General features: G+C 43.3%; 1 protein-coding gene across 2 annotated transcripts in view; it reads left to right on the top strand.

Moving 5' to 3' along the window:
* APCDD1 (APC down-regulated 1) overlaps positions 1-15,747 on the top strand; it is a 30,295-nt gene extending 14,548 nt beyond the window's left edge. For both annotated transcript variants that reach the window (XM_083824834.1, XM_083824833.1), the window contains 2 exons: positions 8,618-8,939; positions 11,258-15,747. In XM_083824834.1, coding sequence (XP_083680960.1) covers positions 8,618-8,939; positions 11,258-11,709 — 774 coding nt within the window. In that variant the 3' untranslated portion in view covers positions 11,710-15,747. The remainder of the gene's footprint in view (positions 1-8,617; positions 8,940-11,257) is intronic.
* Positions 15,748-16,155: the final 408 nt, after the last annotated feature.

Raw genomic sequence — 16,155 nt, 5'->3', positions numbered from 1 at the left:
CAGCTCAAGAGTTTACACAGTCTGTAAGTTGGATGTGGTAGCCACGTTCATTACTTATGTGGTTGAAATGAATGGTAATTAAAAGCAAATGATTGCTGGATATGCTAGGAATGCCAAAGCCACATGATCAGGACTTTAAACAAATAGAATTGGACCTTCTCCAAACTCCTGCAGTGATTTCACCACAGGATGGTAAATCAAAAGGGCTGTCCAAAAACCAGACAGCTTTATACCGAGCTACAAATCTGAATAATTTCACAGATTACCATATCTCAAGTGTTCATATAAAACCAGGGAGCTTTTAAAAATATCTAATATGTCATCTCTTAAAGCTTTACAAATGTTCGTAGATAAGAGCATACCTTAAACAAATTCCTCTTGTAAAATACGTGGAAGTTCTTAAGTGCAGCTGTTTAATAGGTCACTGTATAGATTTATCTTAGCAGTCCTCTAGCTTTGCTCAAGGTATGAATTAGGACTTGCTGATGAGGTGGGTTGAATGTCTTTGATGTGCCTTGATGTAGAGAGTTTAGAAAGGCATTCAAGCTAGTGCACGTTCAGCTTCTTTACCCAGCAGGAAAGAGCATGCTGGTGGAAAGGGCAGGATGGTGGAATTGCTTGGACGTCATCATCTGTATTGTACAAAAAATACTGATTAGGACAATACCAAGGAGCCTGGCTGACCAGTCATAAAATCACACCTGATTTGCAAATCTATATGGGAACTTGTAGCATGAAGGAAGGCTTGAATGCAGTATTCGTTCGCTGTGCATAAGGACAGAAGATGTTTTCAGAGATATCTGCTATGTCTAAAAACACAGGAAATGTTTACAACAGCAATACTGGGACACTGATTTCACATCTAATTGCCTCAGAAATACCATTTTGTAAACAAAGAACTCCTTATGCTATTTTATCATCTGACTGAGTAACAGGAAAGATCAGTCCACAGCTGTGATGACAGGTCATTCTAGTTAGATCATTTTTTTAGGAACAAAGCTGGAGTGGTCTGGAACATCACAAGAATCCTAAAACATGCTAGAATAAATTTCCTTCTGCCTTTGCCATGCTCAAACATTTGCTGGCCACACATTTTCATTAAAATTTTCTCAAGGAAAAGCAATCCCAAATTGTCAATCCTCTCTGACAAGTTTATTCACCATTGGAAGCTGACTTTCAGCACCACTCGGTGTTTGCAGCTGGAGCTGATTCCACGAATGGAGGCTGGTGCTTGGGTTTTGGTTTAGCCAGGAGGTAAAAGAACAAAGTGCACAAGGTCTTCTAAGCTTTTGAAAATTTGGGTGTTCATCTCTTTGAAACTCGGTTACTTCATCTGTAGGGGGAATGCTGAGTACTGGAGGTGCTCACAAGGAAATGCAAGCATAAGTTAATAAATAGATCTTAAACATGTGAAGCGCCTCAGAGAAATACGCAAAATATTATCTCAATCAAAAACCATAATTTTGGAGGACAAAACTCCTCTGTTTGCCAGAGCAGTGCTACTAGACTTCCAGATTAAGCCAACACTTGAAGGGCTTCTTTTGTTCATTATTACTGGCAAAAGACTCTTGATTAGGGAAATTTTGAGGGCAGCGAAGAAAGAACATTGAGAAGACTGTTCAAACAGGTTAATTCCAGGTTTATGAACAACAACAATGTGTATGATGCACTTCAGAGATAAGAGAAGCAAAAAGCTTCTAGCTGAACCTTCAAAAGCTGTGTTGGTTTTTAAACCATATTCATCTTCACTGATCACCGTCTGTTTTGCAATTACAGTAAAAGTCTGCTCCAACACAAATACAGTACCCCAGATCAGAGTTAAATATTTAGTTTAGCAACATAAAAGAAGGGTCTTCAGATCAATGCAGCAAATATATCTAAATTACTGACACCTTCCTTCTTGTTGGCATCTAACCACAATTACTTCACATTTTTTAAGCGGGAATGGAGGACTCATTGTCAATATTGCTATGCAGTAGCATAGTAGGAGTATAAGTAGGCTTACATAGGTTGCTTTTTAAAGGTACAATAGACGCATAAGGCAGCTTTATTTTGGAATATTCTGTTCCTGAAGATGGACATTAAAACTGTTGTTTCATAATTTCCAGGATTTTTTTTGATACTTCTCAAAATATTCATGTCACTATAAATTAGTATCATTTTAGTTGGATAGAGGACATGTGAGTAAATTCATCTGAGAAAAAGGCCATTATTTATCTGTGTTCCCATCTTTGGTGCAGGCTAAAGGAGTTTATATCATAAGGGAACAAGCAGAAGACTCTTGTATTTCATTGCGGTCGTGTTTATTTCAGTTTTGTGCAGGGTTGTGCAATGGAATCGACGTGATAGATCAGACAGTTGTGTAATGGTAGTGCCTTCAGATTCCTTCGCTATCTTTCTCTTCCTGGGAGTAGTTAATAAAAACCGTTCCTCAATATCTTAAAATATATGGTACATATTTGTAGATAAATCTGAACATACCTCCACCCTCCTTACTGCATGCAGCTCCTCCGTTCTCCACCAAAAGAAATCCCAAACTGACAACCCTGCAAAGGAGTTACCGCTCTCCCCAGCATTTCATTTGCTTCAAGATTTTTTAATTAAAGTTTTAAATCTTTGTTATTCTTCATTCCCTTTGGCAAGCTGAATTATAACTCTGTCAACCGTGCTTTTCAACTCCCCAGAGCCAGCCTAATGCATGTTAGCCAACTTAGCTTCATATGAGGTCATGGAAAGCCTGCAAATTATCACTTTTGTGGTAGAGGGAGATTTTAGCCGTTTATTAAAGTGTTGTCTTGGTCTGCAGTTATCTGGAGCGGTGGAAGAGTGGAGCTTGATACTACACTGAGCAATTCATAAAAGTGTCCTTTGGGTGGACTCGGTTCCTTGGCAGCATGAGGCAAAGCATCTAACTTTTTCTGTTTACTTGGATGCATTTCCTTGAGCTGACACCTTCTCCCAGCTGATGTTCTCCAGAGGTTTCCCTTTGTACTTGTCCTGGGAGCATGCAGTTATTGATACCAAAACTTGGCACCTGGCTTCTCGGGCGGTGAGGCTGAAGGCACCCTGGCCAGATAGGCCTCGCCCCAGGCCTATCTAGCCCAGCCCATGACATACGGCACTTGGGTGGGTGTGGGAGGTCACTGCTAAGCATGTCTTTTCTTTCTCCTCTTCTTTGATGCTTTCTCTCATGGTCAGAATCTACCCTAAAAGGGGAATCCCCAACGCAAGAGCAAGACAAACTTGTGAGTAACCAGAGCCTGGGCTGCCTTGTGTTGTTTAGGAGCATCTTCCCCTGGCGGTGGGTCTTTTTTTGGCCTTGCCACTCACAATACAGTATAGATGCAACCTGTCCTCCTCTTCCAGCCATGAACAATACCTGCTTCTTGCCATGCAACCAATGCAAATCAGTGCTAGCCAAAGGTGGGTTTATACCAGCTGGGAAACTGGCTCTTCCAACCAAGCTTTCCATGTTACACCTGCACAGACATTGGTAAAACAGACGTAGCAGCAGAAGAATGTTGTAGAAATATTTTTAATGTCAGTACACAACTTGATAAGGCAGGATATTGCTACAAAAATGTGAAATATGTGACTTCACTGGGTATTGTAACTGAGCAGTGGTGACAGCAGCCCAGGAGGAGGGAACAGACCCAGCTGGCAATGGTATTGGGAAAGGGAGGGATGGGTGTACTTAGAGTAGCCACATGGAATATCTGAGTTTGAATAAAAACTGAAAGTTGAAAGGCCTGAGCCCCTAGAGAGAGATTGCAGAAAGAAGCAACTGCTCTGCCAGGAGTTTAAGGGTTGGGTTTTCATTTGATACTGGCATTACTGGGAGGGAAGAGGAGAGTGAGGAGGGAGTCCAAAGGCAGCAGAACTGACTGCAAAGAACAGCACTTTTCTGTGTTTCTGAGGCAGAGCTGATGCTTGAATCTCCTAACCAGCTTATGGGATAGAAAGGATGTGTTGACTGTGCAGCAGCTCCAGATAAAAAGAGAAGGTGAGATGATTTCCCAAATTACTTTGGGAAAATAATGTGTAATTTCATGTCAGTTTCAAGACCTTGCAGATGCAAAACAAACTGCTGCTGAGAAAACTGGCTAGGTTCACCGCTTCTCAAGTTGTCAGCTGCTGTCCCTCAGCCCGAGTCAGCTCTAAACAGCACCAGTCCCTTGTCTGCCCTAATACCAGACCTAAAACAAGAGTTGCCATACTGTCAGATGGTTTAGAAGTTTACTACCTTCTATGCTTTTGTCTTCTTAACGTGTCTAGTCTGGTAAAATACCAAGTATTTGCAACTATAAAAGATGACAGAGAGAACTTGTCAGAAAATGGTCAAAATTCTCCATTAAAAATGCCCAGAAAGCCCCTAAAATGCTTTTCTGCTAAGAATGCACTGCATCTCTCAGACTCTTAAGTAGTCACCATCCCTGGGGGTGTTTAAGGAAAGGTTGGAGGTGGTGCTTAGGGACATGGTTTAGTGGGTGGTATTGGTGGTAGGGGGATGGTTGGACCAGATGATCTTGGAGGGCTTTTCCAACCTTAATGATTCTATGATTGCCAAATATCAGAAATAGTCATCTACAGGGGAAAAGGTGGGTTACAATTGGAGCTGCTTCAGACAAATACCATTTAATTTATTTTTTTTTTATTGAGATACAGACACATTTTCAGCATATAAAAATAGATAGATAGCAGAGTAAATATATTTGAGCAAGATGTTCTGTTGAAAATAACTGTATTTTCAACCTCCTCTTTACTACTTGTGCTTGTTTGTTTTGTCCCTAAATACACCTGTGCTACATCCTGCAGGTCCTCTCTTTGATATTAAGCAATGATTTCAGCTTCTGCTTTAACCATAAGGAAAGGGTAGATTTCCTGTACATTTTGGAAAGGGTTTGGCCCATAGATTTCTTGGGCAATGACAGCATCCAAATACAAAGTTGCTCAAAGAAAACTAGAACACCTTCCAAAAAGATCTTTCTACGTGTTATTCAAAGCCCGTTTTACCATTGCTGAGAGAACATCCCAGTTGCGCGACAGTTTTTTTGTCCTGGGCCGTAACAAACACTATGAATTGATTAGAGGAGAATTAGCTCTAGGCAGCCACAGAATCCAATAGAACTTAAGCACAAAAATAAAATGTGCTGAGACGATTTGTGTTTCCGACTATCCACAGCAATTGGGAAAAAGATCAAGGAACCTCATCCTTGTTTGCTTTTTTATTAGAAACCTCTCTGCTTGGCTTCCAGAGCAGTCTGGCCCTGTTACCACTTCAGCTGAGGCAGCAGGAGGGAGGGATAAGGAAAAATGTTCATGGAAATTTTCAGATCACAAACTATTTTCTCCCCAAGTATACAAGAACTGTTTCCAGCCAGAGATTCGGGCTTATTTCAACCCTCATGGCCTCATGGATTAATTCACAAGTTGGCTTCAGAGAAGCACCCAGGAGGGTGAGGAGTTGGGCCAGCACGGATTCAGCATTGCAGAGCTGCAACAAGGCTCCCTTCCCCTCATCTTCATGGGAAGGGATCTTGCAGACACCGAGCAGCGGCCATTCCTGGGGCTGTTCCTTTCTGCAAGACCCCTGTATTAAAAATACTGCACTGTACACCTAAGATATTTGAAACATGAAACAGATGTGCATCCTGTCCGCTGATCATTTTATTGCTTTTTAGTTTATGTCATGCCCAAATTAGCTTTTTATTAGAGAGTACTTAATTGTGTTTGGACTCAAATGTCCTCTGCCTCTGTTCTGTATTTTCTTTGAATGTCTGTTTTTAGAAAATAATCTAAGACGAATGGAAAGGGAGTGATTTGCAAGGCTTTAGCCAGTGCAATTAAGAGCCAAAAGCAGCTGACCTGAAAAAGCAACAGCAAAAAATACATTCAGTTGTTAAACATAAATTACTCCACAATTAAGTCCAATTGTCTCATAATAAAACTAGATCTTTCTCATGTACATTACTTGGACAAAAATTGTACTGAGGGGTTTTACATGTGGCATATTCTTCCACTAAGTAGTTCATAACTCTGTGAAAGATAATATCAGAGTGAAAAATGTAGGCTTAGATTCAAGCACTAATCTCAGAGAAGCAATGCATTCAGGGTATGGCCTTATGAGATGCCTGAGCCGCTTTGGTATCTCACTGCTTTGAAAGGGATACTCTTGCTTCCCTCATCACTTCCCCAGCTTCTCCCTGTCCTACTCCCTTTTTATTGCAGCAAGTGCCCATTCACCACAGCCACTTCATCCAAGTGTTAGGCAGCTGTAACGCTTGTCTGCCTCATGGCAGGTCAGCAATGCTGGAGAAAGAAGTATTTATTTGGTGGACACCTGGCCTGGTTCACTGAAGGTGTCCGTGCAAGGACAACAGCAGATTTTGTGGTTCTGTGAAACCAAACCCTTTCCAAAGAAGAAGACTGACATCCTCTAAAGAGAGCTAGAGGTTCAACAGACCCCTTTCATTAGTCCCAAACAAGCTTGCAGATGATGAGTGTTTACTGTAGACAAGAGGAAGGAAGACACTGGACTTCTGTCAGATTGTGCATGAAAGTTTGTTCAGGAATAGAGCTACATACAAATATATTTATTTATCAATCTATCATATACAGGCCCCTTACGTTTCTGTCTGCTTTCTGATAGCTCACTGTCTGTATTTAACCTCCTACCAGTCCTGTGTCAAACAGAAAAGCTGTAATTGTCTGTTTCTGTGAACTGAGATTAAGTCCATGGGAAGGTCACACAAGAAGCCTGTAGCAAAATAGAAAGACAGGCTGGATCTTGATTTCTCTCTTGAGAGAAATAAGAAAGCCCAAATTGAAGCTTGCAGTCTCAGAAATCACCCCAGTTTTACAGTCCTTGTGTGTTATACATGCTTTTGGTGTTCAGAACTACATATTTTGCACCAGTCTCTGCTGTTAGATACAATGGCACAAATCTGCTAACTTCATCAGTTCCAGTTTATTTACTTAATTAAATATACTTTGTATTTTCACTAACATACTGATGGCTCCTGTACTTGCTTGCAGAAGCTGGAAAATGAATTTTTAAATTAGTTAACAAGCTCCACAATGGGAAAGAATGACATCTGTAGCATGCTGACACATGGTCTGCAGAAGACCACATGGTTTTGGGTGGAAAGCCCCTCTGGAGGTCAGCAGGTCCAGCCTCCTCTTCAGAGCAGGTCTGTTGGCCAATGCTGGTTCAGGTCAACCTGGGCTACGTCATTTATAGTTATTTTGCAGACAGACCATTATTCTACAGCCTGGTGAAGCTGGCAGCAGGCTCATTGATTTCACTGACTTTTGATGTCTGTGATCTGGAGGGGAGACAAATATAAACCCTGTTCAATATGTGTAAAAGGGTAGCATCGCCTGAGTTGTGCGTTGGTTCTCGGAAGCTACCTATGGTTGTATCATCAGACAAACTGAGGGCACAGATGAAGAATGTGTAAATGTGGTTCCTAAAGTGTGCCCTGAGCTGAAGATAGCAAATAGGGAAACACTGACTCCATAACGTCACACGTGGGCTTTAAAATATTAGTGATGAATTTGAGCATTTATGTAATGGGAGGAGCTCAGAGAGATCACAGAGAAGAGAACTAGAAAGAGGCATGAAGGAAAAGTGTTTGTGCTGTATAAATCCCTCTCCCCAGTGGCTGTGTGGGAGCTTCAGCTCTTAGCTCAGTGCACTCTGAAAACTCCTCACAGCTTGAACGAACTAGGTGATGGAAAGAACCCACCCTGTTCATCCCCCTGTCTCCAGGAGGGATCAGGTATCCTCAGCAGATGATGGCAACGTCTGGCTGTGGGGTCTTTGCCTCTCGCAGAAGTGATTAGCACTAGGAGCACCATGCAAGCACATGGTGGGCAGCGCCTCCGAGAAACCCCACCCACGCATCACAAAATGGCCTCGCCCCTCAGGGACGTGGCTGGACGCTGGGGCATGTGGATCCCAGAGGTTGGTGCTCGACAAAGCGGTTCTGCTGTGGGCCTTCATCGGGCCTGACCGACACCACAAACCTCATTCCTGGTGGAAAGAGCCACAAAGCTTTCATCATGTTCAGTGACAGTAGGCCATATATGCTCTGTGCAAGCTCACTTACGTCCCTATATCCACGTTGCTGTCAGCAGAGCTGTGTGCCTGACATGGAGAAGAATATTAGCAGAAGCCACAGTTGAGACTGCTAAATACACAAAGGGTATGCTTCATGAGTTTGTGTTAGAGCTCAGGAAAGTTGAAAAGGTGCAAAATAGCAGGTTACTGTTCTCCCAGGCTGCTGCCCAAATGGAAAACATGGAAAACCTGTGTCCATCCGCAGCACCCAAAGTTAACAATCGGTGCAAAATAAGAACTGAACGAATGTATTCATTTCTAACATGAGACTTTCCCAGTCCCTACCACAGCAAATTACTGCCTGACAATATCTTGTGTGATTAGAAGGACAAATCAGCCTTTCAGGTGCTTTGAAAACCATTAAAAACATAAGAAGTAACAACGTATTCCGTAAAACCTGAAGCTGGTGTCACTTCAGCACGAAACAAATGCCCCGATTCACTGCCCTTTTTGGCAGGTAACACCTAACGAGGGTTTCTCTCTGCTTCCTTACAGAACCACGACCGCACGTGCATCGCGTGCAGGATCATCTACCGCTCGGATGAGCACCACCCTCCCATCCTACCCCCCAAGGCGGACCTGACCATCGGGTTGCACGGCGAGTGGGTGAGCCAGCGCTGCGAGGTGCGGCCGGAGGTGCTCTTCCTCACGCGGCACTTCATCTTCCACGACAACAACAACACCTGGGAAGGCCACTACTACCACTACTCCGACCCCATCTGCAAACACCCCACCTTCACCATCTACGCCAAGGGACGCTACAGCCGAGGAGTGCACTCGTCCAAAGTGATGGGGGGAACGGAGTTTGTGTTCAAAGGTAGGGTGGCTCACGGTGGTTTGATTGCTAACGAGTTCATGCCGTCGTTGGAAGGATTTACTCCTTTCTTGGGCAGTTTTAGGCCTTCTGTGATTGCCCAGGCAATGCGTGGTATTTTACACCACTGAAGCAATACTCATTTGAGGCAAAATAGAGAGATCTTAAGTACAACACAAGAAAGTAAGTCTTCTCATCACTTAGTCTTGGAGCCTGGTGGCCAGACTTCAAACATCTAAGCAAAGTGCCCAAGATTAGATCCCTGTCCTAAGGCTCCTTCAGCATAGAGAAAAAAAAAAAAAAAGTGACTTCAGAAGGCATTTCAGGTCATAAGTGGTATAAATCATTTTTTGGCAAAGACAGATATAGTAGCATGTGTCTTTTCATCAGCTTCCAAGGGGGACTAGAGCAAGTAGTGGTGTCCCTGAAGACAGCTCTGATTAATCCCACCGCAGCTATTACTGGATGTATCTAACAGCCCCCTCGAGTACTCCAGGAAGCAGCACTCAGTGGTGACGCTACGCAGGTCCCCGTGGCTGAAAAGCCTTTTCATACAACAGCCCCACAGCAGCCTGCTTAGAAAGAGCTCGGTGGTTTTAACCACTCGCACAAACAAACATCTCCAAAACACGACGTCCCTCCACGGCACCAGCCCCAGTGGAGCCTGTGGAAACCCCGAGCACACTGTAGGCTCTTACCCTCCTTATTTCAGTTGACATATGAAAAGCATATAGCTTCTTGTATGTCTCCAATTTAGAAAAATATCTAACTCTGAGAAATGTTTTACTAATCTAGGATTTTCATAGGAGGCAGGAGATATCCCTGCCTGTCAGAGCTCTTGTTCTTTCTAGCTGTATGCAGCATGTTCCAGCTTAGCTCCTAGAGTAAAATCCAGTTTTTGCTCGAATTTCTGTTTGATAACATGCCAGTTTACCTCACAGAGCAAGCTCACTAATTTTGTTCTTTTAAAACTTCTAGGTTCACTCTCTATAGATCACCTTTTATGCCAGCTATAGCAAATAACATGAACTGTTGAGCCTTTGAGCCAAATATCTGCTAGTAAAACTTCAGAATAAAAATCTGAGTATAAAGTATAAAAATTTAAGTATAAAAAGATATGTACGTTATTAATGACCTGTATGAGAATTTGGGAGTTTGGGGTGTTGGGTGGCATGAGGGTTTGTAATTTACTTGTGTTTTGGTCAGCACCAATCTATTCTGAAACCCTTTTCTTGATATACAGTACCAAAAGCACACCAAGAATAATCTCTTTTCAGCTTCCACAGGCTCTTTCAATTTGGCTTTTCTCAACTTTTTAAACCCATCTGAAAAATAAAAGTGTACATGCTCTAAACTCCTGTGAAAGGTAGCATACCTATGAAAGGTATGCAGGTAACTTCGAAGTGAAGAAGCTGCAACATTTTCTGTGTTTGATACTGCAAGCTGCAGTCGCTGTTTAGATAATAAGAAGTCTCTCTAGTTCAGAAATACTTCATGCAAAAAACTACAGGCAATATATAAAGATTGTAGTATTTTACAAATTTTACAATTGGAAATTATTATTTCACTAGCTTTACAAGGTAGCATATGTTTTAAAATGATAAAAATAGGTTCTAAACAGCCCTACTTATGGATAAATATGGGTGTTAATAAAATATGAGCAGAGTTTTATTGTTTCCTCTTTTATGTATCTCAACCAGTCTTTATCTGGAAAGGATTGCCTGGAATTTATATAAAGCTCTGCTCAATCTCTGACTGAGATGTGCGGCCATCAGGTTTTCTTCAACTGAATTTGTGTGTGTGTGTGTTCAGTACACGAAGCAATTACATCAAAAATGTAAAACGATGCAAATAGATTTCCCGGCCACGCCTACAGTACAAGAAAATTGATTTAAGAAAGAACAAACAGAGATTCAGAGCTGCTGCAATTCCCATTGGTTAGATTAAAAGACATCCTTAAGCAAATTCAGGAAGCACCAGCACGTACACAAGGGACGTATTTAAAATAACCTTATCCCCATAGCCGCTAAACCCATTTGGCAACACATCTGACTTAAACCTTTGTGACATTGCTAGCAGCAGACACAATGAACAGAAGCAAAAGGGTCAGTTTCAAAAGCATTTTGCAATTTTCTTCCTTCACCTATTTTAGCATGCACTTCATCAAATGCAAATGGTCCTGCCTGCAAAGGACACAGTGCTGTCCGGTACAGGCAGACAGAAGGGTGAGCCCCCGTTTCAGTGCTGATTTCATGGGTACACCCCAACCAGCATGTTGCCTTTGCCCCTCTGCTAATATCTCCTCTCTTCCTCGCTCGCAGTAAACCACATGAAGGTGACGCCCATGGACGTATCCACAGCCTCTCTGCTCAACGTCTTCAACGGGAACGAGTGCGGGGCGCAGGGCTCCTGGCAAGTCGGGGTCCAACAAGACGTCACCCACACCAACGGCTGCATCGCGCTCGGCATCCGCCTGCCTCACACCGAGTACGAAATCTTCAAGATGGAACAGGACGCCAGGGGCAGGTACTTGCTGTACAACGGCCAGAGGCCCAGCGACGGGTCCAGCCCCGACCGACCGGAAAAGAGAGCCACGTCCTACCAGATGCCTTTAATTCAGTGCGCTTCGTCTGCGCCCAGATCTGAGGAGTCACCAGAGGAAAATAAAATACGTCTGTATAGCAGCGGGGCACCGGCAAAACATCCCAGCGCCCCAGCTCTTGCTTTGGTGTTGTTTATTTGTACTGTGACATATTGGGACATTCTCAGCTAGAAGTGAAAAAAAACTCTTTTTCATGACTACAAAGCCAGGATTCCATAAGACTGAGGGTTGTTTTTCTTCAGAAAGAAAGGGACGTTTATTTTCTTGATGCACTTGAATGCCTGAGAACTGTTGTTCTTTTCCTTATTCCCCCCCCCCTTGAATCACAAACAGCACTCGTTTGATGTTTCTCGTGCTTTGAACTTCATCCAGTCTGATCCCTGGCCTGACATGACTGCACAAAAGTAATTGCACTTTAGGACTGCAGACTTCTGGGGGGAGGGACGGGGTCTCCTTTTATTATTATTTTTTTTAACTGCTGGGGTGAACATTAAGATCCTGCTTCAGTTGTCTCCGCCATTTTACCACTGTGGTACTTTCTCAGACCAACGCTCGGTTTCTCATCAGAATTTAACTGGGGAATGACTCAGTGTAGTGTTAATACTGTGACAGCAGCTTCCCCCTCTGACTTCAGGACTCTGGTGTAGATATGTATATAAGAAGAAAACCTACAAGGATTTATCTAGCCATTATCTCACAGCTCAACAGAAACAGCAAATCAACAGCCCTCCCTTGAGACAGTGGTAAATGGTTGATATCTTCAAGTTGAAAAATATTCCAAATAATTTAAACTATTTTTACAACTATTAAGTTGTAAAAATAACCAGTGGCTTAACATTTTCTCATTGATTTCATTAGCTATGTAATTGCTTCAGGACCTCCCTATGAATCAAGTAAGTAGTTACAGCCAAGGCCCCCTAAAGCCAGACAGAAAAAGCATTCTTTTCCTGTCAGATATACAAAGCACAGGTAAGTTGCTGATAGAAATCTGAAGTGGCTTGTTCTGTTCCCGTATTCGTGAGGCCACGTGTACTCCACGTGCAGTATTTGTAGCTTGGATGTTGTATCAGCCAGGTGGACGAACAAAGAAGCACCTGGGGCTCCAACAAGTTCTGCAGCCCTCCTCCGTGGCCTGTTTTTAATGATTTAAGTTCCTTGAGCAGGAACAGGTACAGGGTTTCAGCAGCAAGCCCACCACGGGCCCCAGTGTTGCCTTTAGCTTAGAGAGCAGGAGAGCAGCAGGAAGCAGACCCACATCCATCTGATGGATGGAGACTGGCACGGTCTTACCCAAGCAAGGAGCAAGAGTTGCACAAACTCTGCCGCCTCCTCCCTTTTCTCCTTGCTAGACAGTCCCAGAACACATGGTTTCACCGAGCTTGGTATGCCACCTCGGTATGGGGAGACACTACTGGGAAAGTTAGAGGGGCAGAGCCCTCAGCTTCCCTCAACAACGCCTGCTCTGGAAACCCTCGGATTTTCTCCCAGCAGCAAATACATTCTTGTGTACACACTGACAGGGATGAAAGCAAACAGGGTGGGGGAGATATTTAAGGCCAGCAAGGAGGTGCAGCTCATGAATGAACCATGCTCCCCAGTTTTTATGGAGAGGAAGCCAAGGGCACGGCTCAGCCTGGAGGCCTTTACTGATATACACGTGAGTCCTGGCTCTCAGGAGGAACCTGTGAGAGAAACACAAGGAGTAAGGTCACTGTGTTTCATCAGCAGTAGCTTCTAGCTGCCCCGTCCTGTACTACGGGAGGAAGAACCCTCCAATGTGTCCTTTCTAGCATCATAGGAAAAGCCCATCTTGAATAAAGCTCTTTCAGCTTCACACAGGTGAGCGTTTATAGCACGTGCTACACAGCAAAAGCATGCTTTGAAATAACAGCGATAGCGTGGACCTTCCTAGCAAAGCAAGCAGGAAAAAGCCATCCAAGTAGCAAATGGCTATACTCAGGCTCCCTACCTCCTCAGCGTTTGTGCCTTCTTGACAGTTTGCTCCAAGCTGGTTTCAGCCTTTGACAGGAATTCCCTGAGTGGTAAAGAAATGGGTTCACCTGTTTTCGAGACAGCAAAAGGAAGAGGGGGAAGGAACAACCACAGGCTCTCATTGCCACATCACACCTTTCACATTTTTTCCCCAGACATGAAACGTCACAGAAAACCCATAAATAGCTCAAGAGGCAGGAACTCGGGGTGACTCAGTAGCCACCAGAGAAAGCATTCATCCATTCACCGGGTACCAGATCCTCCTTCGGCTTGCTGGGAGGAGCTGAAAGCCAGCTCACCATGATAAATCAAGCCCTAAGAACACCAGCTGCTCTGCTTAGCATTTCTTAACGGTTTACTGCTCCACTCCATCAAACCTTGAAGAGTTCTGGATAGTTGCTAGCATAGAGGCATCAGGAGCACAGCTTTAACCAGAGGGTCAAGATAGGGACATGATGTCTCTGAAAGAGAACCTAAAGGCCAGATAGGAGTTTGGTTTTCTCTAGCTAGACCTCAAGTTTTCTATTCAGCAAAATTACACCAGCACATCTCCAAATGAGTTGCTGAGCTATTACAAGATCTCAGACAAGTTCCTCCAAATAGTAGCTTAGTCTCCGACCTCTGTTTAAGACATAGGTGCATGAGTGAGTTCATGTTAGTTTCTATTTATAAGGATGCGTATGGTGTGATGTTCCTTAGACCACAGAAGACAAGCTTCTTTCACCACATTAGGTGGTCTCATCTCTGGAAAAATATAAATGGCTAGGAGCTGTTAGACCCTGACCCTTCCCTACGCAAGGCCCACACAAACACAAGTCCCGGCTGAAATCTGCCCATATTTGAAACGCGGCATGGAACCCAGCAGCAAGAGCCACTCCACAGCACGATGTTCCACATTCACCAGGACAAGGAGCCACAATTTATGACTGTGTTGTCGCTCCTCCGTAAGCTGCTTAACGTCAGAAGTATTACAACAGTTTCAAGAGAAAGACCTGTCTAGTTCTTACCTCTAAAAAGCACATCCAAACCTAAACTACAAGTTAAATCCTTATTTTGAGTCACAGACTTGCACCAACCTAGCTTTGCCAAGACATAGGGCTACACTAAACGCAAACGTGACACAATGTACAAACCGAACTAGAAGTGCCTTTTTTTCCCCCTATCACCCAGAGATGGTTAAAAAGGAAGTGCTAGAAAGAGACCTTTGTAACGCATTACAAAAAAAAATCTGCTTCTGGTTTATTATGGTTCTGGTATATTATGGTTCTTTTGGTTTATTCGTATTGTTGACTTGAAACATACTTTTATGATCTGGGTTTTTAGCATATGCTGCTGCACCAGCAGCCTCCTTGTGCCTACGTATTTTTCCTCTATTTTCCTATTAGCCAATAGAAGCCAAGTTGGACACAGATAAGTCAGCCTTCAGTGTGCGTGTTATTTGTCAACCCACGTGCTCTGCAAGGGGTCTCCTAGGTTACAGGCCCAGGACTAGGAGCTGAGCTCCCTTGATCTCCTCATTTCATCAGGCGCTAAATTTACTGTTGCACAGCCCCATACACATTTGTGACAATATACTCCATTCATTTTGTTTCTCCAACCTGACCTCGTGTGCTGGCAGCCCTGACTGCCAAAGGAGTTAAGCCGCAAGTGGCTTAGCAGTGGAAGACCTACAAGCTGAGCCGTTTGTCCCATACCGAAGCTCAGAAGCATTAAAGAGGGAAACAATTAATGTTGGCATCTTCAGTAACTGCCAGGGTTGCCAGAACAGGTGAAAGGTTTCCGCTTGTCACCACTGTAATGTCCTCCTGGAGGAGCCACCTGGCAGAAGAAACGGTAACCTGAGGAATCTCTTGGGCAACTTGTTTTAATACATGCTATTAAGAAAGAAAGAAGGGATCAGAAAGCTGTAACAGTTGTACCTGCTCTGTTTCTATACCGTTTACATATTGTGCCTGCTGCCCTGGGGTAGAATGTCATTTTTAAGACCAGAGGTCCATATTTTAAGATGCAGTGTCTGTCTTGCTTGAGTTGGAGTGTGCTTGCTTAAAGTGCAGGATTTAAAAAGAAAAAAGAAAACTTTTTATTTTTGTAAAGCTATTGAAGATATTTCTTCTCAACTATATGTTCCAGATTAAACTGCCGGGGAAGTTTAAGCACTTGTTGAACTATTGATTGAAATAAAAAAAGCCTAACAAAAAAAAAAAAAAGGATTTCTTTGCTCCCTACACATTAGTTTTCTGTTGACTCACCACCTGTATAGAGTGATACACGTCTCAAAGTGATATCCAAAATCCCTGTTGAGTGACTTGTGCACAGAAAAGCTCATTTCTTACCACTTAGAAGAAAACATCATTTTCTTGAGAACACAACATTAGAAAAAGCTCTGATGAATGCAGCAGGGGTGATTTGGGTTTTGCAGCACATCTTTAGGTTCTCTGAATAAAATGAGCCGCAATGCAGGCTGGAAGCGCACCACAAGCAATGATGGTGTTGGCTTGCAAGGTTAGCACGGTCGGAGCAGCTGCGTGTCAGTACAAAGGGTGTGGTTTCCACAGAAAGAAAATATTTTTTCATAAATGAACTGCAATCAGATGAAACGGCATTACTATTCTGCTATTGCATCTC

The sequence above is a fragment of the Anser anser genome (genome assembly GCF_964211835.1).
Source record: "Anser anser genome assembly, chromosome: 2".
In the NCBI taxonomy this organism is placed as follows: domain Eukaryota; kingdom Metazoa; phylum Chordata; class Aves; order Anseriformes; family Anatidae; genus Anser; species Anser anser.
This window is presented reverse-complemented; position numbering and strand designations above follow the sequence as displayed.